At 46.4% G+C, this 24,049-nt stretch overlaps 1 protein-coding gene across 1 annotated transcript in view; it reads left to right on the top strand.

Moving 5' to 3' along the window:
- The window catches only part of LOC137523073 (uncharacterized), a 58,577-nt gene extending 34,854 nt beyond the window's left edge, over positions 1-23,723 (top strand). Inside the window, exons 4-7 of the mRNA XM_068243271.1 lie at positions 3,627-3,686; positions 4,968-5,312; positions 12,737-12,935; positions 23,543-23,723. Coding sequence (XP_068099372.1) covers positions 3,627-3,686; positions 4,968-5,312; positions 12,737-12,935; positions 23,543-23,612 — 674 coding nt within the window. The 3' untranslated portion in view covers positions 23,613-23,723. The remainder of the gene's footprint in view (positions 1-3,626; positions 3,687-4,967; positions 5,313-12,736; positions 12,936-23,542) is intronic.
- Positions 23,724-24,049: the final 326 nt, after the last annotated feature.

The raw sequence follows: 24,049 nt of genomic DNA, 5'->3' as shown, positions 1-24,049 counted from the left end.
TGCATCCCTTCCCTCCCTGCTGATTGGAGGGAAGGGACGGGGGCGGGGACCGGAGCTATGCAGGAGGCGGGGGAGCAGCTGAGACTGACACTACAGATGTAAATACAGCCTCACAGCATGGCTGTGATTTATGAGGAATTGCAGAGTGCAGGGGGACCTTAGTGGGGTTTGGGATAGCAACAGAGGCTGGGCTGTATAGGCAGAACCAGCCTCTGTATGCAGATAACATTCTTTAAACACACCTCGGGTTCTCTTCAAGGACCAGGCAAATTTACATGCGGGGGGGGGGGGGGGGGCCCATTTGGGTGGTTTGTGTGTCCCCTGTGTGGCCAGGTCCCCCTGTATGCAGCAGCATTTACTTACCTCCCAGGCTCCAACAATGAGCCACTGTGGACCCCTCAGCTCTGGCCGGCAGGGAGGTGAGTGGATCCTCTCCATAGAGATAGTGATCTCGTGATCCGCAGCCACATGCAATGCCTTCTGGTCACTGACGTCAGAGCGAGCGGGGATGCCGGCCAGAGCGGAGGGGAGCGCTGATCGTCGGGGGAATGGCAGGGAGGTGAGTGGATCCTCTTCCACCACATCTGTCACAGTGATCACTATGATCCGCCGGCGATCGTAGTGATCTCGTGATCAGCAGCCATACGCGATGCCTTCTGGTCACTGAGGGGAGATGTCAGCTGTCATATGACAGCTTAATCTCCCCTCTCTGGTGCGCACAATTGCGTCGGGAGTGGAAACGGGAGGTGGCGTAGATCCTACACCGCATCAGCCTAGAACAGCCACAAGTGCGGCGTAAGATCTCGGTACCCAAAAGCTTAAAGTGATACTTAAGTCTACAAAAAAAAATGACTTTTACTCACCTGGGGCTCCCCTCAGCCCCCTGCAGCTGAACGGTGCCCTCGCCGTGTCCCTCCGATGCACCTGGTCTCGCCGGCGGCCACTTCCGGTTTGGCCGTCACCGGCCGACAGGCTGGGAACGCGGCTGATTATCCGCGTCCCCGGCCGCAATAGCGCCCTCTATAACGCTATTGCGGCCGGGGACGCGGATAATCAGCCACGTTCCCAGCCTGTCGGCCGGTGACGGCCAAGCCGGAAGTGGCCGCCGGCGAGACCAGGCACATCGGAGGGACATGGCGAGGGCACCGTTCAGCTGCAGGGGGCTGAGGGGAGCCCCAGGTGAGTAAAAGTCATTTTTTTTTTTTTTTTTGTAGACTTAAGGTTTCCTTTAAGCTGTGCTGCTAAAGCAGCATAATGTGAGGGAGCAAACAAGAAAATGATAGGTAATTTTGCGCTCTCATATAACTGATGTCCTGCTATTTCACTCCGTGATTTACAAATGCGCAGCTCCTTGTTGGATATGGTGTAAGAAACTAGAGAAAAAAAGGAGCACACTATAGTGTAAAACCAGGGGCGTAGCAATAGGGGTTGCAGAGGTTGTGACCGCATCGGGGCCTTTGGGACCGAAGGGCCCTGCCTCAACTTCAGTATTAGCTCTCTATTGGTCCTGTGCTCATAATAATCACTTCTATAGAATAGTGGTAATCATTAACAAACTGCACCTCTGACACTGTAGTCGCCATTGGCAGGTTTTGGTGCGCCGTATCAATTGCTATGTATAGAGTGCTTGGGGGGCCCCATTGTAAAACTTGCATCGGGGCCCACAGCTCCTTAGCTACGCCACTGTGTAAAACCACAGGATGATTTTATTGCAGACATTGTTACATGCCATTTACAACAGCCTTTCTGTAAGTAGTTTTTATTGTGTGCAATAAAATCATCCTGTGGTTTCACACTAGACAAGACAAGACAAATAACATTTATATTGCGCTTTTCTCCTGGCGGACTCAAAGGACCAGAGCTGCAGCCACTAGGGCGTGCTCTATAGGCAGTAGCAGTGTTAGGGAGACTTGCCTAAGGTCTCCCTACTGAATAGGTGCTGGCTTACTGAACAGGCAGAGCCGAGATTCGAACCTTGGTCTCCTGTGTCAGAGGCAGAGCCCTTAACCATTACACCGTCAGCCAACTGCTAATGTGAGGGAGCGCTCGTTTAAATGAAGAGCAGCCGATATGCACGCTTTACACAGCAGCGTTCGCCTTCCTTAGTTATGCGCGTTGCTTACATAGCAATGTGCGCAACTTTAAAGGGAAGGTTCAGGGACGCTGTGAAAAAAATAAAAATGCAAATCCACTTACCTGGGGCTTCCTCCAGCCCGTGGCAGGCAGGAGGTGCCCTCGGCGCGGCTCAGCAGGCTCCCGGTTTCCTCCGGTGGCCAGGCCGGCTGCCAGGTCGGGCTCTTCTGCGCTCCAATGTGCGTCTAACTTGTGTGCGCTGACGTCATCGGACGTCCTCCGGGCTGTACTGCGCAGGCTCAGAACTACTGAGCATGCGCAGAACAGCCCGGAGGACGTCCGATGACGTCAGCGCGCACCAGTGAGCCGCACATTGGAGCGCAGAAGAGCCCGACCTGGCAGCCGGCCTGGCCAGGTCGGGCGTGCCACCGGAGAAGACCGGGAGCCTGCGGAGCCGCGCCGAGGGCACCTCCTGCCTGCCACGGGCTGGAGGAAGCCCCAGGTAAGTGGATTTGGATTATTATTTTTCACAGCGTCCCTGAACCTTCCCTTTAATTAAATACAGGTGGTCCTGTAAAGTATCGCTTCTGCAATATTATGTTAGCTAACCTAGTAGCAGCCGCTAGTGGAGTATTGAGGTAGCGATACTTCACAGAACCATCCGCACTTAAAGGTATGTGCAAAATGAGTCAAGGCCATAGTGAGCTGTAGAAAGGATGCTAATAGTCAAGATACACAATATGAATACACATGTACATGCAGTAGAAGTAAGTAGTAAGGCATCGGAAGGTGGGGTCATGAGTAGAATTACTTGTGTGTAGCAGAAATCATGGAGAGGCATATGATAAGTTGATCAGGTGGTAGATTTGTAAGGATCTGATTTGCCTGTCATGATCATGTGTTGTCTCTGCTTCCTGTCCTGTGTTGGCCAAAACAGGAAGTGATCATAGCAAATCAGAGCGTTACAAATCTATCACCTGACCTGAACACATGCTGCAGCATGATTCCTGTGACACACAAGCAATCCTAGACACGAGGTGCACAATGTTGCCAAGATTTGGGGCTCCTTCCGGGTAGCTGCAGAGGTTTGGACAGTAGCTCTGCCTCTACTCACGTCAATCTGCGCTGATCACCGCCTCTCCCAGCCCCTTTTAGTCTTCTTTCACTGAGAGGGGCGGGGAGAGGCAGTGATCAGTGCAGATGGACGTGAGTAGAGGCAGAGCTACAGCGCAAAGCTCTGCCTCCTCCGGGCGGCAAAATCCACGAACTGGAAAGTCGTGGAATTTTGCCCCGGGATTTTGGGGGGTTAAAGACCTCGTTCTGCTGCGTCCCCGCAGCGAATCAGCTTGGGTTATAATGATAACGAAGCCTCCAGCATAAAAGCTCTTTAACAAGTGCAGTGCAGGAAAATAGAAAGGGCCTTCACACAATGTCTTAGTAGGAAGACTAGTACTATCTGTACCTATGTTTATCTCACCATGTCACATGTTAGTTCAGGTACACTATAATTTCATCCCTGCATCACTTTAAAGTACATTCTCAATCTCTTCTAGGTCCCATGATGATGAGAGCCATTGTGGCCCTGGCTTGTATTTTAGCCTTTCTAGCAGAAGGTAAGTCCGGCTCAAACTGTTCTGCACCTTCTACACATAAAATGACTAAGCTAGGTCGGCTTACTAAACCCCCTTGGCGGTATGAAACATTCCGCCAGGGGGAAGCGCAACAGTTTTCTTTTAATTTTTTTTTTTGTTTAAATCATGTAGCGAGCCCCGCCCTCTTCGATCAGGAAATCCCGTTTAAAGAACGGGATTTCCTGGAGGGATTCCCCCGTCGCCATGGCGACGGGGCGGGATGACGTCAGCGACGTCGGGACGTCATTGGGAGTCCCGATCCACCCCTCGGCGCTGCCTGGTACTGATTGGCCAGGCAGCGCATGGGGTCTGGGGGGGGGCGCACGCTGCACCGGATAGCGGCGATCGGCGCGGGGCGGCGGCGATCGGGGTGCTGGTGCAGCTAGCAAAGTGCTAGCTGCGTTCAGCAAAAAAAAAAATATGTAAATCGGCCCAGCAGGGCCTGAGCGGCACCCTCCGGCGGCTTACCCCGTGTCACACACGGGGTTACTGCTAAGGAGGTTAATGAGGAAGTGTGCTGAATAAGTACTTAAAGTGCACCTCCGTCCAAAAAAGGTTTTGGATGGCAATACACATATGCAGTCTATGCACTGTGTACAGTTAGATGAACATGAAAAGCTTTCATCTGGTAGATCATAGTGGGGATAGAACAGACCAACATTTATATCTGTAGTAGCACTTCCTTCTTTCTCCTCATGCTGAAGCCTTGCCAAATACCCCCTCAGCACCCTTAGGTCCTTCGCTCCAGCCTGGTTTCCTCCCCTGCTCTCTGCCTGCCTGTATCAAATTACATCTCTTTTCACAGAGAGGAGAGACGGCAGGACTGCTGCAGCATGTCTTATCATGTCTGTTTGCCATAATTCTTATTTCTGATGTCTGTCTGCCTGCTTGGATTAGATCACATCTCTTTTCACAGTGATGTAGGCTGGGAGCGGGGCATGGGGGGTGGAGCTATAACATCAATCCCCCAGCATCCTTTGTACCTATAGTTTGGAAAGAAAAAAATCACCCGGGCCCAATTTCACACTGGGGGTGGGGATTTCAAGACCATATGTGGAATACAGACCCTGGGGGTGAGAAAATCACACTTTATCATGTGTGATTTTTTTATACTTTGGCAACTTATTAGTTTTAAAGCTAACTGTAATTTTTAATTTAGGTACTCATTAATTTCATTACCTCACCCCCATACCCCCTGTTTTGTTTTACATTTAAATAGATAATTTTATATGACATTTCTATTGTATGGATTTGTCCCTGCAGGTACAACAGCTAGCCCAACTGGCAGCAATACTGGTTTCATCCACCCAACAATGAATCCATTGGCAGCAATACTGGTTTCGTCCAACTGGCAGCAATACTGGTTTTGTCCACCCAACAATGAATCCATGGCAAACCAACTATTGAAAATCAAGTATATGAAGTTGGGATGTAACTTCACATTCTCAGAAGTCCCTCGCTATGTCTCCTGCACTGACTTCGAAGCTGAGGTTTTTATCATGAATAACACCTGCCTGGAGATGCTGACACCTCTCCGGGACACTGAGCCGTGGTTTCTGGAGTATGGCATGACCCGCAATGGAAAAAGCCTTCGTGCAACTCGTGGAGGTAGAGAAGTGCTTCTTATGTGTGTCCCACTCTTGCTTTGATTGGCCACTTTGGCTGAGAAACATTGTAGCCTGTGTACAAGGTTTAGTAGGAATGAGTAAATCATTAATATAGTTTACCAGGAGGTACAGATCGCCCAGCAAGCTCATGGTGAAACGGAACTCCTAGGAGTTCTGCTAGGAGTTACCGAAAGGTAAACTATTCAAATGTTTAGTGATGATGACACAGACAGCAAGGAGCACACTGGCTGGAAAGGTGAGAGCTCTCCGCTACCACTATACTCTGTATCGGCCACGGGGGATCACTATACAGAAGTGGTGGGTACAAAGAACTTGGGGAGAGGCCTGGTGCTGACTCTCATGCAATGCTCTATTCGGTTCATAGGATGCTCAGACTTTTTTGGGGGGTTATGGGGAGATGCATCAGCAAAAAATGTGGTGGGTCAATTTTAAGTCGCACACAATTGCGTTAAATTTCATTGCAAGCTAGGATTATCTGCAACTCATTGACCAACATTTGTGAAGAGTTTGGCCATAGTATATATATATATATATATATATATATATATATATATATATATATATATATATATATATATATATATATATTACATACATACATACAGTGGGTTGCAAAAGTATTCGGCCCCCTTGAAGTTTTCCACATTTTGTCACATTACTGCCACAAACATGAAGCAATTTTATTGGAATTCCACGTGAAAAAGCAATACAAAGTGGTGTACATGTGAGAAGTGGAACGAAAATCATACATGATTCCAAACATTTTTTGCAAATCAATAACTGCAAAGTGGTGTGTGCGTAATTTTTAGGCCCCCTGAGTCAATACTTTGTAAAACCACCTTTTGCTGCAATTACAGCTGCCAGTCTTTTAGGTTATGTCTCTACCAGCTTTCCACATCTAGAGACTGAAATTCTTGCCCATTCTTCTTTGCAAAACAGCTCCAGTCAGATTAGATGGACAGAGTTTGTGAACAGCAGTTTTTTAGATCTTGCCACAGATTCTCAATAGGATTTAGAATTGGACTCTGACTGGGCCATTCTATATGTTTTGTTTTAAACCATTCCATTGTTTCCCTGGTTTTATGTTTAGGGTCATTGTCCTGCTGGAAGGTGAACCTACGCCCCAGTCTCAAGTCTTTTGCAGACTCCAAGAGGTTTTCTTCCAAGATTGCCCTGTATTTGGCTCCATTCATCTTCCCATCAACTCTGACCAGCTTTCCTGTCCCAGCTGAAGAGAAGCACCCCCCGAGCATGATGCTGCCACCACCATATTTGAAAGTGGGGATAGTGTGTTCAGAGTGATGTGCAGTTTCAGTTTTTATCCACACATAACATTTTGCATTTTGGCCAAAAAGTTCCATTTTGGTCTCATCTGATCAGAGCACCTTCTTCCTCGTTTTCTGTGTCCCCCACATGGCTTGTGGCAAACTGCAAACAGGACTTCTTATGCTTTTCTGTTGACAATGGCTTTCTTCTTGCCACTCTTCCATAAAGGCCAACTTTGTACAGTGCATGACTAATAGTTGTCCTATGGACAGATTCCCCCACCTGAGCTGTAGATCTCTGCAGCTCGTCCAGAGTCACCATGGGCCTCTTGACTGCATTTCTGATCAGCGCTCTCCTTGTTCGGCCTGTGAGTTTAGGTGGACGGCCTTGTCTTGGTAGGTTTACAGTTGTGCCATACTCCTTCCATTTCTGAATGATCGCTTGAACAGTGCTCCGTGGGATGTTCAAGGCTTTGGAAATCTTTTTGTAGCCTAAGCCTGCTTTAAATTTCTCAATAACCTTATCCCTGACCTGTCTGGTGTGTTCTTTGGACTTCATAGTGTTGTTGCTCCCAATATTCTCTTAGACAACCTCTGAGGCCGTCACAGAGCAGCTGTATTTGTACTGACATTAGATTACACACAGGTGCACCTATTTAGTCATTAGCACTCATCAGGCAATGTCTATGGGCAACTGACTGCACTCATACCAAAGGGGGCTGAATAATTACGCACACCCCACTTTGCAGTTATTTATTTGTAAAAAATGTTTGAAATGATGTATGATTTTCGATCCACTTCTCACATGTACACCACTTTGTATTGGTCTTTCACGTGGAATTGCTTTATGTTTGTGGCAGTAATGTGACAAAATGTGGAAAACTTCAAGGGGGCCGAATACTTTTGCAAGCCACTATATATATATATATATATATATATATATATATATATATATATATATATACATACATACACAAACAGGATCTTCTAAAAAAATTTGCATATTGTGATAAAGTTCATTATTTTCTGTAATGTTCTGATAAACATTAGACTTTCATATATTTTAGATTCAAATACACACAACTGAAGTAGTTCAAGCCTTTTATTGTTTTAATATTGATGATTTTGGCATACAGCTCATGAAAATCCAAATTTCCTATCTCAAAAAATTAGCATATTTCATCCGACCAATAAAAGAAAAGTGTTTTTAAAACAAAAAAGTCAACCTTCAAATAATTATGTTCAGTTATGCACTCAATACTTGGCCGGGGATCCTTTTGCAGAAATGACTGCTTCAATGCGGCGTGGCATGGAGGCAATCAGCCTGTGGCACTGCTCAGGTGTTATGGAGGCCCAGGATGCTTCGATAGCAGCCTTAAGCTCATCCAGAGTGTTGGGTCTTCCATCTCTCAACTTTCTCTTCACAATATCCCACAGATTCTCTATGGGGTTCAGGTCAGGAGAGTTGGCAGGCCAATTGAGCACAGTAATACCATGGTCCGTAAACCATTTACCGGTGGTTTGGGCACTGTGAGCAGGTGCCAGGTCGTGCTGAAAAATGAAATCTTCATCTCCATAAAGCTTTTCAGCAGATGGAAGCATGAAGTGCTCCAAAATCTCCTGATAGCTAGCTGCATTGACCCTGCCCTTGATAAAACACAGTGGACCAACACCAGCAGCTGACATGGCACCCCAGACCATCACTGACTGTGGGTACTTGACACTGGACTTCAGGCATTTTGGCATTTCCCTCTCCCTAGTCTTCCTCCAGACTCTGGCACCTTGATTTCTGAAAGACATGTAAAAGTTGCTTTCATCCGAAAAAAGTACTTTGGACCACTGAGCAACAGTCCAGTGCTGCTTCTCTGTAGCCCAGGTCAGGCGCTTCTGCCGCTGTTTCTGGTTCAAAATTGGGTTCATGCTTCTATCTGCTGAAAAGCTTTATGGAGATGAAGATTTCATTTTTCAGCATGATCTGGCACCTGCTCACAGTGCCAAAACCACTGGTAAATGGTTTACTGACCATGGTATTACTGTGCTCAATTGGCCTGCCAACTCTCCTGACCTGAACCCCACAGAGAATCTGTGGGATATTGTGAAGAGAAAGTTGAGAGACGCAAGACCCAACACTCTGGATGAGCTTAAGGCCACTATCAAAGCATCCTGGGCCTCCATAACACCTGAGCAGTGCCACAGGCTGATTGCCTCCATGCCACGCCGCATTGAAGCAGCCATTTCTGCAAAAGGATTACCGACCAAGTACTGAGTGCATAACTGAACATAATTATTTGAAGGTTGACTTTTTTTGTTTTAAAAACACTTTTCTTTCATTGGTCGGATGAAATATGCTAATTTTTTGAGATAGGAAATTTGGGTTTTCATGAGCTGTATGCCAAAATCATCAATATTAAAACAATAAAAGGCTTGGACTACTTCAGTTGTGTGTATTTGAATCTAAAATATATGAAAGTCTAATGTTTATCAGTACATTACAGAAAATAATGAACTTTATCACAATATGCTAAATTTTTGAGAAGATCATATATATATATATATATATATATATATATATATATATATTTTATTGTATTTTATTTTTTTTATTTTAGAATTGTCAGGGTCTGAACTGGAACTTTGCACAGGGCTGATCAGATTCAGAAGCTGCTTATAAATTTGCTGACTGGTTCATTAATTAGACATATTTTTGGAGGTCATCTAAATTCCCTAATCTCACTCTGATTAAAGCGACCGGACCCAAACCAAATATTTTTTTAATTAAAAATATTTAGTTGCACCACTCTGACACATACAAAGATAAATAAACACTCCTTCAAACCTATGAGCATTTCAGTGCATGCTTTTCACCCTTCTCTTTTCATAACTAGGGTTATACCGGTGGCAGCCATTACTTCTGAGCTTAGTAGGAGGTTTTAGATCATGGGTGTGTTTGTCATCAGCTCCCCTCCCTCACAGGGGCGTCGTCTATGTGAAATCTCACACATGCTGAGATCACCTCCCCTGTGACATCATCAGTAACAGCCTGTGTTCTGTATTTGTTTTTTATCTCCTCCACCAGTCTGCCGGATTCTGTCTCGGCAATATGAAAGGAAGGGAGGGGTTCCTTCAATAAATGTAAAATATTTTATATTTGTCTTCATGCAGCTGAAAAAAGGCTGCTATTTATTATTATAATTTAGAAAATAGATTTTATTTCCGAAATCTTGTATTTTTAATTTTGGTCCACTTTAAGCATCTGTGGGAGGTGCTGGAAAAACAAGGCAGCTCCGCGGAGGCCTCAAATGTTAGAGGAAAGCTGAAGTTAGAGGAATACGGAGGCTGCCATTGTCACTACCTTATAAACAATGCCAGTTACCTGGCTATCCTGCTGAGCTTTTGGCTTTAGTGATGTTTGAGGGCTCTTTCCCACTGTTGCGATGCGATTTCGGCCGCATTCCGACGCTTGTAAAAACGCATGCGGATGCGTTTCCACATGCGTTTTTACCCGCGATTTCGCATGCGATTTCGCATGGCAGGGTGCCATGCGAAATTAACCATGACACTGCCAGGGCTAAATAAAATTGAAAAAGGTGCGAAATCGCACGCGAAATCGCGGGTAAAAACGCATGTAACAAACGCATGCGTTTTTACTATTAAATACATTAGCGGCGATTCGCACGGATTCCCGACGCAGGCGAAATCGTTGGCTCTTTTGTGCGTTTTTTTCACGCTGAAAAAAACGCACCTCAACAACGCTACAGTGGAAACAGGCCCATCCACTTGTATTACATGTGCGGATCTGCATGCGTTGGACGCATGCAGATTCGCGATAGTGGAAACGAGCCCTGACTCACACCCCTGCAACAAGCATGCAGCCAGTGGAGCTACACCAGAGTCACTGCATCTGATCTGCATGCTCATTCTGGGCCAGTGACTTATAGTATTAGAGGCGGAGCATCAGCACAGTAACAATTAATAGGAATTGAAATTTCCGATCGGAAAGCGGAAATCGGATTTCTGAGAAATCTGATTTACTGCAGCTCTGTCATTTTAGCCCAATCACAGAACTGGGAAGGATTGGACCCATCAGAGAATGCAACATTTTTCTACAAAAATCGGATTACCGCGATAACTTCAGACCAGTCAGAAGATTCCGTTTTTCTGATTTCCAATTTTCCGGCATTTTTTTTTTGTCATTTTTGCATTTTCTAAAGCAAAAAAAAAAAAAAAAATGACATAAAATACTTCTCAGAAATTGGAAATCCGATAACAGGAAAACGGAAATCGGAGAAACGGAAAATCAGATATTGGCTTTGGCTGAAATTGGCATTTTTGACTATTCCTATTAATCAACCTTTAGCCCCTAAACCTGATTGGTTCCTTCAAATGGTCTGGTACTCAAAGGGTGTGTGTGGGTGAAGGAAGGGGGGGGGGGGTTAACTACTTCCTACAGTATACAGTTTAAAGGCTGTCCCCAATCCTCTTTACAGTACTTGACATTAAAGAGGAACTCCAGTGAAAATAATGTAGTAAAAAAGTGCTTCATTTTTTACCATAATTATGTATAAATGATTTAGTCAGTGTTTGCTCATTGTAAAATCCTTCCTCTCCCAGATTCACATTCTGACATGTATTACATGGTGACATTGTTACTGTGGGCAGGTTATGTAGCTGCTCCTAGCTGTTTTGGCTGTTAGAGACAGCTGTAAACAGCTATTTCCTGTCTGTGAACATTGTTACATTGTGGCAGTTTGCCCAGAGTACCGCGGGCCCAGAGCTTCTTGTGGCAGGGGTTTCAGCACAAAATCAGTCATACAGCACCCCCTGATGGTCTGTTTGTGAAAATCATTATATTTCTCATGTAAAAGGGGGTATCAGCTACTGATTGGGATAAAGTTCAATTCTAGGTTGGAGTTTCTCTTTAATTTGATTATTATTTAGTATTTATATAGCACCGACATCTTCCGCAGCGCTGTACAGAGTATATATAGTCTTGTCTCAAACTCACAAACTGTCCCTCGGAGGAGCTCACAATCTAGTCCCTACCATAGGTTTTTATTATGTCTATTATTGTGTAGTGTATACCGTATGTAGTCTAGGGCCAATTCTTAGGGGGAAGCCAATTAACTTATCTGTATGTTTTTGGGACGTGGGAGGAAACCGGATCGGCCCCGGAGGAAACCCACACAGACACGGGGAGAACATACAAACTCCTTGTAGATGTTGACCTGGCTGGGATTCAAACCGGGGACCCAGCGATGCAAGGCGAGAGCGCTGACCACTACACCCCCGTGCTGCCCGATAATGATAAATATTGCTCCTGACCACGCTCCCCTCTGTGTATGACCACAAACGCACTGTGCAGGCACAAAGTATGGCCCACGCCGGCACGGAGCCTCTTGTGCATAGTTTTTGTCTCGTCCTCTTGCACAAGTGACCCCATGTTACTGTTTCAAAGTTGGGAGTGCCGCTGTGAATATGAAGTAGGTCCCGGCTGGCAGCAGGGGGCTCGGGTAAGCCTCCTAGACCCGTCTGGGAAGGTCCAGAGGCAGGCCCGGATTAACATCACAGGAGCCTATAGGCGCAGACGGTCTGACACCCTACAATTTGGCCTCTAAGAACCGACAAACCCCCACCGAACTGCACCGCAAATGTGCTTGCTGTCACTTCTCCCTTATTTCCCCTGCCTGTCATAGGTTGCTATAGATTTCCCTAAATACTGAGTGTACCTCTGGCTACCTAATACTAAGTAGCTAGAAGTGCCCCCAGGTATTAGGTAGCTAGTGGTGCCCCGACTGAAGGGAGATCTCGTCAGTGGACTGCTGAGAGCAGGGTAAGTAACCTCCCATTTATGCTCCACTTGGGACTCTGCATAGGGAAGGAGGGAGGCATTCAAGGAGGACAGTGAGTCACCTTTCTATCACCAGGCGCCTGTAGGCACGGGCCTACAGTGCCTTATGGTAAATCCGGCCCTGTCCAGAGGCTTCCACCTACTAAGGTAAGTATATAACTTTTTTTTATTCCTGACTACAGTTAAGCCTTGAGCATGAAAGTAGATCATACAAAAAGCAGCAAAAATTCCCTGGAAATAGTTTTCATGGTATTTCACTACAATGATTTTTTTTTCTTTACTCTTTTTTAGAGTTGGTGAATGCAACACAAGTACAGGAAAAAATCAGTCGGTACACCAGACGCAATCAGGATGCAACGACTCCCAGCGCACCGCCTCCTACTGAGGGGGGAGGAGCTAATGAGTACGGCACATGGCTAATACCAACTGTAATCTCCATCATTGCCGGAGTGGTGCTAATAATAATAATAGCAATAATAATTTATAAACGGTAAGTGGAAAAAAGCACATTCACAATCATACTGGTCTTCATGAGAAATAGTTAGGCAAGTGTATAGGGGCACGATCACTGAAACTGGAAAATATGAATACATTCCCACAAATGTGCATTTTACTTAAAGAGGAACTCCAGTGAAAATAATGTAATACAAAAAGTGCTTCATTGTTACAATAATTATGTATAAATGCTTTAGTCAGTGTTTGCCCATTGTAAAATCTTTCCTCTCCCCGATTTACATTCTGACATTTATCACATGGTGACATTTTTACTGCTGGTAGGTGATGTAGCTGCTGCATGCTTTTTTGGGCAGTTTGAAACAGCTGTAAACAGCTATTTCCCACAATGCAGCAAGGTTCACAGACAGGAAACTGCCAGAAGTACCACGGCACTCAGCGCTTCTTGTGGGAGGAGTTTCACCACAATATCAGCCATACAGCGCCCCCTGATGGTCTGTTTGTGAAAAGGAATAGATTTCTCATGTAAAGGGGGTATCAGCTACTGATAAAGTTCAATTCTTGGTCGGAGTTTCTCTTTAAAGAGAATCTGTACTCTAATATTCTTACAATAAAAAGCATACCATTCTATTCCTTATGTTCCCCTGTGCCCCTCTGTGCTGTTTCTGCCACTCTCTGCTGCAATCCTGGCTTGTATATAACAGTTTTAGGCAGTGTTTACAAACAAACTAACCAGCTTCTAATAGGCTCAGCTAAGCATAGTGTATGAGTCATTCAGAGTATGCAGGGGGCCTGCAGAGGGTGTGTATCGCTTCTACCAATCACAAGCAGCCCTGCACATTCCACACAATCAAGCTTTAGCCCGACAAACAGGACAGAGGAAAGATACATTGATTTATTACAGAGACAGTGCAGTTAGGAAAGACTGCAGTAAGCCAGAGCAGATTAGAACAGGCATAGGAACTTATAGGATAGAAGAACTAAGGCTGAAAAATTTGTTACAGAGTCCCTTTAAGAACAAATGTTTAGAACTTTATTTCCATGTAGCTTGTTACTCTCACCTGAGGGCTCCTACCTGTTACCAGCAGGTTTGATGGAGCAGAGTGTTCTGTACACGCAGATAGGCACCCAGTATAACAAGTTACAACTCTTTACTGAAGAATAACATGCAGAGATGGAAACATACGCCACCATCAGGAAGTGCAGCTTACTTGGATTGTAGGTGGGAAGCCAAACGCTCTGAAACCCCCATGAAAACCTACCCACTGGTGCAGGATCAGGTTAGCCAAACTTGATACTTTAACTCTGTTGGCGCCTCTGTATTGTATTGTCTAAGTGATAATTATCCTCACTGATAAGAAATTCCAACTATAAAACACTTTCCTAGCAGAAAAGTACTTTTGAGAGCAAGAAACTGCTGGTGACTGGATAGTGTAATGGTTAAGGGCTCTGCCTCTGATACAGGAGACCAGAGTTTGAATCTTGGCTCTGAATGTTCAGTAAGCCAGCAACTAGGAGACTTTGGGCCAGTCTCCCTAACACTACTACTGCCTATAGAGCGCATCCTAGTGGCTGCAGCTCTGGCACTTTGAGTCCGCCAGGAGAAAAGCATGATATAAATGTTCTGTCTTTGTTTGTTTGTTTGAAACAGATAAAAAGTGTCAATAGTTCATAGATTTTAGCTCTGGCATACTTCAATGACTGTGTCATTGAGCAAAAACAATAAAACAGTTAAAACTTAAAAAGTAGATTTAGACATAAAAAAAAACTGTGAAATATCTTAAAATGTCATTTTTAGGAGAAGGAAGATAGATACAATTGTTTATTTCATTCGTTTATTTTCGCCTCGGGTGTCCTTTAAACATCAAAACTGCTCTAGTCCATAATTTGAGCTGCATTTTACCCTGGAACGGTGCCTATGTATACAGACATGTTTTACAATTTACAGTTTATATCATCTTGCCTGTTGAAAGGCCACTTTCACACTGACATGTTGCTATGCGTCAGACAATGTAATCTGAAATGTTATACAACTATATTGTAATAGGATGAAAGTTCACGTTGGCACGTTAGCAGTGCGGTTTGCTGGAATCATAATAGCGCCCGGCATGCTGTGCAGTATCAGACAAAGTGCAGATCTAGGCCTGGTGCACACCAAAACCCGCTAGCAGATCCGCAAAATGCTAGCAGATTTTGAAACGCTTTTTCTTATTTTTCTGCAGCGTTTCAGCTAGCATTTTGCGGTTTTGTGAAGCGTTTTTGGTGCAGTAGATTTCATATATTGTTACAGTAAAGCTGTTACTGAACAGCTACTGTAACAAAAACGCCGGCAAATCTGCTCTGAACAGGCGTTTTTCAGAGCGGTTTGCGTTTTTCCTATACTTAACATTGAGGCAGAAACGCCTCCGCAATCCAAAATCTGCAGCAGCCCGGGAGTATGCGTTTCTGCAAAACGCCTCCCGCTCTGGTGTGCCCCAGCACATTGAAATACATTACCCAAGCGGATCGCAAACCGAAGCAGAACCGCTCTGGTGTGCACTAGGCCCTACAGTTGATACAGGCACGAGATGTTAGCAGCAGATCCTTTAAAGTGGCCCTGACCTATTGCACAGGACATAAGGAAAGCACAGAAAAATCAACCCTGTGTGTATTTAGAGTGAAGAGCTTGTGTCATTCCCTCTCATCTCCAATACTCACAAGTGTACTTTGAGCTCTCAGCTGTGTCAGCAGAGGAATGCATCAGCTAATATGTAAACCACAGAGGAAGTTAATCAGCTCTGCTGAGACACTAATTACCTCACCTGTGCATGTTTGTGGTTTCCTGCAAAACATGTACTGTTAGTGGGCTTTGAGGACAGGGTTGGGGAACACTGTGAGAGCAGAGAGGAAGTTCTGAGTTCAGGTGGTCCACTTTAGAGGGATGCTATCATGACAGGGATGTGAAGGCTGCCTTTTTAACGTAAATCTGGATCCACACTTTTTCCCCTTCTAAGCTCACATTTTTGTCACTTACCTTACATGTGCACTCCATAGCAAGAATGGAGCTAGTCTACTTTAGGGGACCCACCGTAAATCCCCATAGAGAATTTGAGCTGTGCTGAAAACGGAGCGAATTTCCGCTTTCAGCTCTTCTAAACCCCCACAAGTTATATATCTATGGAAAGCTGAGAATCTACTCTAACGAATGATGCTACTTTCGGTGAGCAAAAGGTGAAACTCACCGTGTACGAGGCGCCGAACGGCCGCGATCGCGGCTCCGTCGGCCATCTTGGTTCTGTGTTGCTCCTATTTTCTCTCTCCTCATTGGAGGGATTGTTAGCTGGGGGCGTGCCAGAGAGAAGGGGAAAAAAAAAGTGAAATGTTTTCTACTGGCTTAGTTCCTATTACTACTGCGCTGGGCGGTGTGTTGGCAGATGGGAGGGGGGAGCAGGAGGATGTAATTTCCTATCTGTTCGGCACAGTTTAATTTCATTCGGCCAAACTATTATTTTTCACAGCCCTGAAGGTCGGTAGACATATGGCCTCAATTCACGGAGTTTTATCAAACACTTTATCAAACGTTTGATAAACGTTTGATAAATTACCTCATGGGTAAAATCTAATTTTGAATTCACTAAGGTGTTATATATTTGTCAAATGTTTTACCGATAAAACGTTCAACAAATTTATAACACCTTAGTGAGATTTTACCCATGAGGTAAATTATCAAACGTTTGATAAAGTGTTTGATAAACGTTTGATAATGCTCTGTGAATTGAGGCCTATAGTAACTTGCGAGTCTTGTGAGAGCAGTTTCTGGCACGCCCCCAGCTAACAATCCCTCCAATGAGGAAGGAGAAAAGTAGGAGCAGTACAGATGTAAAGATGGCTGACGGAGCCGCGATCACGGCCATTCGGCGCCTTGTACACAGTGAGTTTCAGCTTTTGCTCACCGAAAGTGGCACCATTCGTTAGAGCAGATTCTGAGCTTTCCATAGATATATGACTTGTGGGGGTATAAACAGGCTGAAAGCGGAAATTCGCTCCGTTTTCAGCACAGCTCAAATTCTCTATGGGGATTTACGGTGGGTCCCCTAAAGTAGACTAGCTCCGCAAGAACCCCCCTTACATGTGCAGCCCCTTCTATATATTGCAGCAGCTTCATGCATGTTATTTAGAACTAGTAAAAAAAGCCTCGCCCGTCCCCCACCGCTGTCTGCAGAACATGTACACAGGGAGATGTTGCTTACTTGGCAGTTGAAAAAAGCTGTTATTTCCCACAATGCAATGAGGTTCACAGACAGCAAACTGTCAGGTCTGGAGGCAGGGACACAGGAAGACACAGAGACACAGGGGTTTTATTGTATGGGATTATTATTTTCCCAAATAAAATAGGCCTGCAATAAGACCTCCCTACAAAGTACAGTCTTTCCCTAAAAGTAAGACACTGTCTTATATTCTTTTGCGGGGAGAAATATGTGCTAGTGCTTATTTTGGGGGGAGGGGCTTACTATCCGGAGAAGGGTAGACGCTTTGTGTATGGGGAGGTGTGTGGTCTGTTACCGCACCTCCCTTGTGGCTGCGTCCCCTCCGCTCCGAGTAACTTCTCCGGTGTAGCGGTGGCATAGTAGTCAAGCTGTGAGGGCGCCCCAGAGGCGTTGCTAGTCCCAAAGATCAGTGGCACATGCCCCGGATCTATTCTGGGGTGCCCCGGATGTCCCCCAGACAGAGTCAGGCAGCGGGTGGCAGTACTCATCTCCAGGCACTTGGCCTCCTGATTCTGCAGACATCTTCTCTTCCGGGCTCCGCCCCCTAGTAGCTCAGAATGAATCAGACACCAGCTGGGTGCTGTGATGCCTTTATGGGGGCAGCATGCAGGGAGCTGTGAGTCGTCTATGTGCATAGGCAAACACAGGGGGGGATTACAGCTGCCCAGAATCCCCCCTCAGACCTGGGTCGGTGCAGTGTCTGGGGACAGGCACATGTTGAGACACCAGAATATCTGCAGGCATCCTGCAGCTCACAGCACCGTGCTGCTGCAAACACTATGTGCCGCCCCGCCCCCTTTCTTTCCTGGCTACAGTTGACTTTGGATGGAGCAGCAGCATGTGTACAGAGCATGGAGCAGCTCTGGGGATCGTAACAGAGCCAGGTATGAGCACAGCCCTGTGCCTTGCTGTGTGAATTCTTCACTTTCCCCTTCATTAGCAATGGTAGCTGTCCTCATTATTATCTGTATCCAAACTGCTCCTGATCAATCCCGTTGTCGATCGGAAGCCGATCGGACATTTAGGAAATAATTTTCAGATCCTGTCAGTGGGACGCGAAATTGCATTATGTGTACCCGTCATGATGTACCATATTATTATATTGTGAATGGCTGATGGAGAGCTTTCAGGAATCCCCCCCTTGAAAATCCTGGGTTTGCCCCTGATGTGGGTCGTCTCTAAAAGATGTGGTGCCTCAATGGGAGGCTCATGGGAGCATGGGAGGGGGTTCACTAGAAGGTCAGGGAATACTACAGGGGGCTTCCAGCCAACCTGGCAGCAGGCCAGCGAGCCCAGCAGAAAGGGGAGGGGGCTTCATTCAACATTTTGCTGGGCAGGCCTACTTAGACCACTGTTAAGTACATGTATATTTGGCTCCACCCATGACCACACCCACATTCTAGTGCGTGACAACATTTTTCAACTGAAGTGCCCAAAAGTGCCCCGGATTTCTTAGGATCCTAGCAATGCCCGTGGCGCCCTTTGACCCTCACACTGACGCTGTACGCAGTACGCTAGATCGACTCTGCGCTGGCGCTCCCCTCTTGTAATAATCAATGTGCGCCTGGGACGCATCAGCCTGGCGCATATGATTCTGACAGGAGGGGAGTGCCAGCGCAGAGTCGATCTAGCGTACTGCATACAGCATCAGTGTGAGGGTCAAAGGGCGCCCTGACAGCTTGCATACTATGCCGCCACTACACTGGAGAAGTTACTCAGAACAGAGGGGGACGCAGCCACAAGGGAGGTGCGATGACAGACCACTCCCCTCCCCATACACAAAGCGTCCCACAGCTAGGCCTTATTTTCATGGTAGGTCTTATCTTAGGGGAAATACGGTACAACAACAGTAAAATGTGAACTAGGTCAGAGTTATCAGACCATAGAAAGGAAGCAGCTCTTCCTCTTTTGGTGTCATTATTTATCACACAGGATATCACAATGAGCCACACCTACAGCTAGGAGAGTTCATTCATGGTTTTTTTATTTCTGTATTTTTGCATTTACGTACGACGCTGTGATCCCCTCTTCTCTTTAGAAACAGATTTCTTACTAAACGGCTGACAGGAACTGTCACTGCTGCACATACAGAACTGGTTTGCCTGCCGGAAAGCTAGCCTGTGACTGAGGCTCTTATATTCTAAAGCCTGGTACACACCTACAAGTTTGATTGGCCAATCACTGGCTAGTGGCCAAGTTTACCACCTCCACATAGTGGCCAATAGATTTGAATACTATGAGCAGATTGTGTAGCTGAGCTCTGACCTCGTAAAATTGGCCAATCATTGACCAATCAATATTGGAGGTTTATACTCACTCTTACATAATCTCCCTCATAGGCTCTAAAAATCAGTGCTCTGGAGTGATGCATTATGGGTCTTGCCTTTCAGACATGTGGGAATAGATTCCCACAATCAATTAAGGTGGCCACACACCATACCATTTTTTAAATATCTGTTCAATTTAAGAATTGTAATCAATTTTTCTGACTGATTGTAACATTTCAAAAATATGACCAATGTACCACACACCTATGTTCAATTTTCTACCCAATTATGCTAATTGTGTGTATATTAATAAACTGACAATCCAACACACACCATACAATCTTTAGAGAAATTGAAAAAAAAATCTGTCATTCCGGATCGATAAAAATCGAAAAAAACAGGAAATCCGATCGAATTTTTCAGTCGAATGAAATAAAAAACTTTCGATCTATCGGGAGATATGATCGTTTTTATCGAATTGCCATAAAATCGGATCATTTTATTGTATCGTGTGTGGCCACCTTTAGCCTCTGCTTTAAAGAGGAACTGTAACGGTAAAACGTCCCCTGGGGGGTACTCACCTCGGGTGGGGGAAGCCTCCGGATCCTAATGAGGCTTCCCACGCCGTCCTGCGTCCCTCAGGGGTCTTGCTGCAGCCCTCCGTACAGCCGTGACGTAATATTTACCTTCCTGGCTCCTGCGCAGGCGCTCTGATGGCTGTCGGCTCCGAAGTAGGCGGAAATACCCGATCGCCGTCGGGTCTGCTCTACTGCGCAGGCGCAAGTCTCCGGCGCCTGCGCAGTAGAGCGGACCCGACAGAGATCGGGTATTTCCGTCTATTTCCGAGCCGAATGCAGCCACAGCGCCCCCGCTGGAGCCAGCAAAGGTAAATATTGAAGCTACAGCCGGCTCTGTTGCCGGCTGTTCAGAGGGCTGCAGCGAGACCCCCGTGGGACAGAGGACAGCGTGGGAAGCCTCATTAGGATCCGGAGGCTTCCCCCACCCGAGGTGAGTACCCCCCAGGGGATCTTTTTCAAGTTACAGAGTCTCTTTAAGCGTCTTGCTACCTAATACTGGGGCTACTCTGGGCATGTGTACCTGGGATGCCAGGAATGAGGGGGGGGGGGGGGGGATCTATTACTTCTTGCTACCTAATACTGGGGCTTCTCTGCCTACCAAACCTGAAAGTCCCACCTGACATATACCGGGGGTGCTATGTCTAACTAAAGGTGGCCACACATGATACAATAAAATGATCTGATTTTACAGCAATTCGATAAAAAAGATCGGATCTCCCCAAAAAAATCGAAAGCTTTTTTTTTCATTCGACTGAAAAATCCGATCGGATTTCCCGTTTTCTTTGATTTTTATCGATCAGGAATGCCAGATATTTTTCTTCAATCTTTCTAAAGATTGTATGGTGTGTGTTAGACTGTCAATTTATTAATATGCACACCCTTGCAATTTTGTCAGAGTTTCCAATCATTTTTATCATAATTGGGGAAAAATTGAACATAGGCGTGTCGTACGTACATTGGTCATATTTTTGAAATGTTACCATCAGTCAGAAAAATTGATTGCAATTCTTAAAAATAAAATTGTATGGTGTGTGGCCACCTTAAGTATTACTGGGGTCTCCTCTGGCTACAAAAACTGGGAAAGGGCCTATCTCTGACTACCTATACTTGGTGGCTACATCTGGCTACCTATACTGGGGGGGGGCTATGTCTAGCTACGGTATAATCATAGCATGCTCTGGTTCAGAGCTGGGACAATGTCCTACAGCACCAGGCTGAGACACCAAAGTGCTACCCCCGTCCCTCTCACCCCAGCCGTCACACACTGATTGTAATTAGAGTAAGAGGTGTCCCCAACACCTTATTCTTTGGTTATCTGGATTGCAGACACTGCCATATATCCCCTTTTTCCTATTACTCTCTGCTTCAAACACAATAGGGGAATGATAGCTGAGTGAGTTGTGTGCCCCCTGCACTGCACCCTGAGGCTGGAGCCTCTCTCGCCTCGGCCCGGGCCTGCGCCCCCTCCTACACTGCGCCCTGAGGCTGGGGCCTCTCTCGCCTCTGCCTCGGCCCGGCCCCCGGGGCCCCTCCTGCACTGCGCCCTGAGGCTGGAGCCTCTCGCCTCGGCCCTGCGCCCCCTCCTACACTGCGCCCTGAGACTGGAGCCTCTCTCGCCTCGCCCTGCGCCCTCCTACACTGCGCCCTGAGGCTGGAGCCTCTCTTGCCTCTGCCTGACCCTGCGCCCCCTCCTACACTGTGCCCTGAGGCTGGAGCCTCTCTTGCCTCTGCCTCGCCCTGCGCCTCCTCCTACACTGCTTTGAGTCCGCCAGTGGCCCTTTGATCATCTGCCAACCTGTACTGAGGGTCAAATTTGGCTTCCTATAATAGGGAGCTACCTCTGACTAACTATTGGGGGCCCCACTAGCTACCAACTCCTGGGGGGTACTTCTGGAGGGTACGTGACTTAAGGGTGCCTGGAAATGTGGGCGCTAGTTAGGGCCGATAGTAAAATATTGTTTTTTAATATTGATATTTTACTATTGAAACGTAAGATATCGATATTAAATACCGATATTTTATTATCCCCCATATCATTGCGTTCGCCGCAATGATCTGCGGTGACCACAGCTAACTGCGAGCCGGTCACGCTTCCGCTGGAGCTGCTGCTGGACCTGCAGCCTCGTGTGATGAGAGATGACAGAAGTGAGGTTTGCCCCGGCCTAGCAGCTCCTCCAGGAAGCGCAGCATGTTTAGTTCAGAGGACCGCCTAGTTTGTGTAATAGGAGCATGCTTGCCTCCTATCCACACAGGGCTGACTGCCAGCAGCAGCACTCAGCAGATGGCAGCTCCGACATCCCCTACAGGGCCGGATTACCGACCAGGCACCTGAAGCATTTGCTTGGGGCCCCAGTGTCTGTCTAAGGGCCCCTGGCAAGGTAGGCATGACTCCCCTGAGTTCCCTTCTCTCCCTCCCTAGTCCCTCTCCGTGTGGCTGGGCAGTGCGGGTACAATACAGTAAGAAACTCCCCGGCTTCCGGCATTCCTGCGATAACAGCTCTCTCCCGCAGTGCCCCCGGCGTCCTCTCCATGCTTACAGCATTGGCATGTGACAGTACATGCTCGGCACGTCACATGACAAGAGTTGCGCCGTACGTGCTGTCACATGGTGCCGCTGTAACTAGGAAGAGGAGGCCGGGGGCGCTGCTGAAGAGAGCTGTCATGTTCATCGCAGCCGGGAACATCAGAAGCCGGCGAGTCTTTTATTAAGTGCTCCGCTTGCACTTCTCTGCAGAGGGAGGGGACACTCTAGGCTTGCTGGATGAAACCCAGCACACCTAGCGTCCCACCTCCCTCTGCAGAGTGTGAGCGGAGTGTTTCTCCATGAACGTAACATTTTTAAAGGGTGGTTAAGGGAGGGGGGCCCAAATCGGGTATTTTGCTTAGGGCCTCATTTAGCCCTAATCCGGCTCTGATCCCGAAAGGCTACCAGCCTGACCCAGAGCAGACGCAGCGCAAAGGTGAAGCATGAGAACTGTGTAAACAAGAGGAGACAGATCTGTGTTGCGGGCTGACCCAGGAGCCAGCTACCGCACTTGCATTTTTCTTGCGTTTTGCGTGCGTTTTTAGCGCATTTGCGGTTCGCACATACAAAACGCGTAAGCATTTTGTATGCGTTTTCCGTGCGTTTTTCAATTGCGTTTTATGCAAATCACTAGGAAGACAACAGGAAGTGGAAATACATCAGAAAACATAAAAAAAAAAATTGCATGAAAAATGCATACAAAAACGCATTACATTGCGTTATCATTAACATTCATTATGTGCGTTTTTTGAAAAATATGCAACAAAACCAGCGTTTTTAAAAATGTATCTTTTAAAACGCATACAAAACGCAAACACGTTTTTGTATATACGTTTTTTGATGCGGCCCATTGACTACCATTGCAGGCAAAAACGATACATTTTCCACAACGCTAGCGTTTCTGCTAAGTGAGTTCCCAGCCAGAGTCTGTGTGCATGTGGGGGAGGGGAGGGTTAGATTTTACACACAGCCTACAAAACTGCTCTGATATATGTAAGTAAGTAACACGTGTTGTTTCTCTATTACAGAAGACGGCAAGAGAGAAATCACAGTGTGGATACACCAGCAGATGAACTACAACCAATGAACAGGAACTGATCATCGTAGAAGGAACTGTTACTGGCCCGGACCATCTCACTGTAAACACACAAAACTAAATGGATTGCAGCCTGGCTGAAGTAAATGGCATCTCCTGCTACTGAAATAGGACTACATTGCTTCCCATGTGTCAGGCTAGAATCCAATAACCTTTTATTGAAATGGTTTTTAATCACTCAACCACTGAGAGATACTGAGAGGTGAATTGCTCAATACTGCCCCATTACTTGTGTAATGGTATTACACTCCCAAGTCACTCTTCTCTTGCAGATACTCCACTTCTGATCCACATACCTCCCAACTTTTTGAGATGAGAAAGAGGGACACTTAAAGGGATACTGTAGGGGGGGGGTCGTGGGAAAATGAGTTGAACTTACCCGGGGCTTCTAATGGTCCCCCGCAGACATCCTGTGTTGGCGCAGCCACTCACCGATGCT

The sequence above is a fragment of the Hyperolius riggenbachi genome, chromosome 6 (genome assembly GCF_040937935.1).
Source record: "Hyperolius riggenbachi isolate aHypRig1 chromosome 6, aHypRig1.pri, whole genome shotgun sequence".
In the NCBI taxonomy this organism is placed as follows: domain Eukaryota; kingdom Metazoa; phylum Chordata; class Amphibia; order Anura; family Hyperoliidae; genus Hyperolius; species Hyperolius riggenbachi.
Note: the sequence above shows the minus strand (reverse complement) of the source record. Positions and strands in the feature narration are given on the sequence as shown.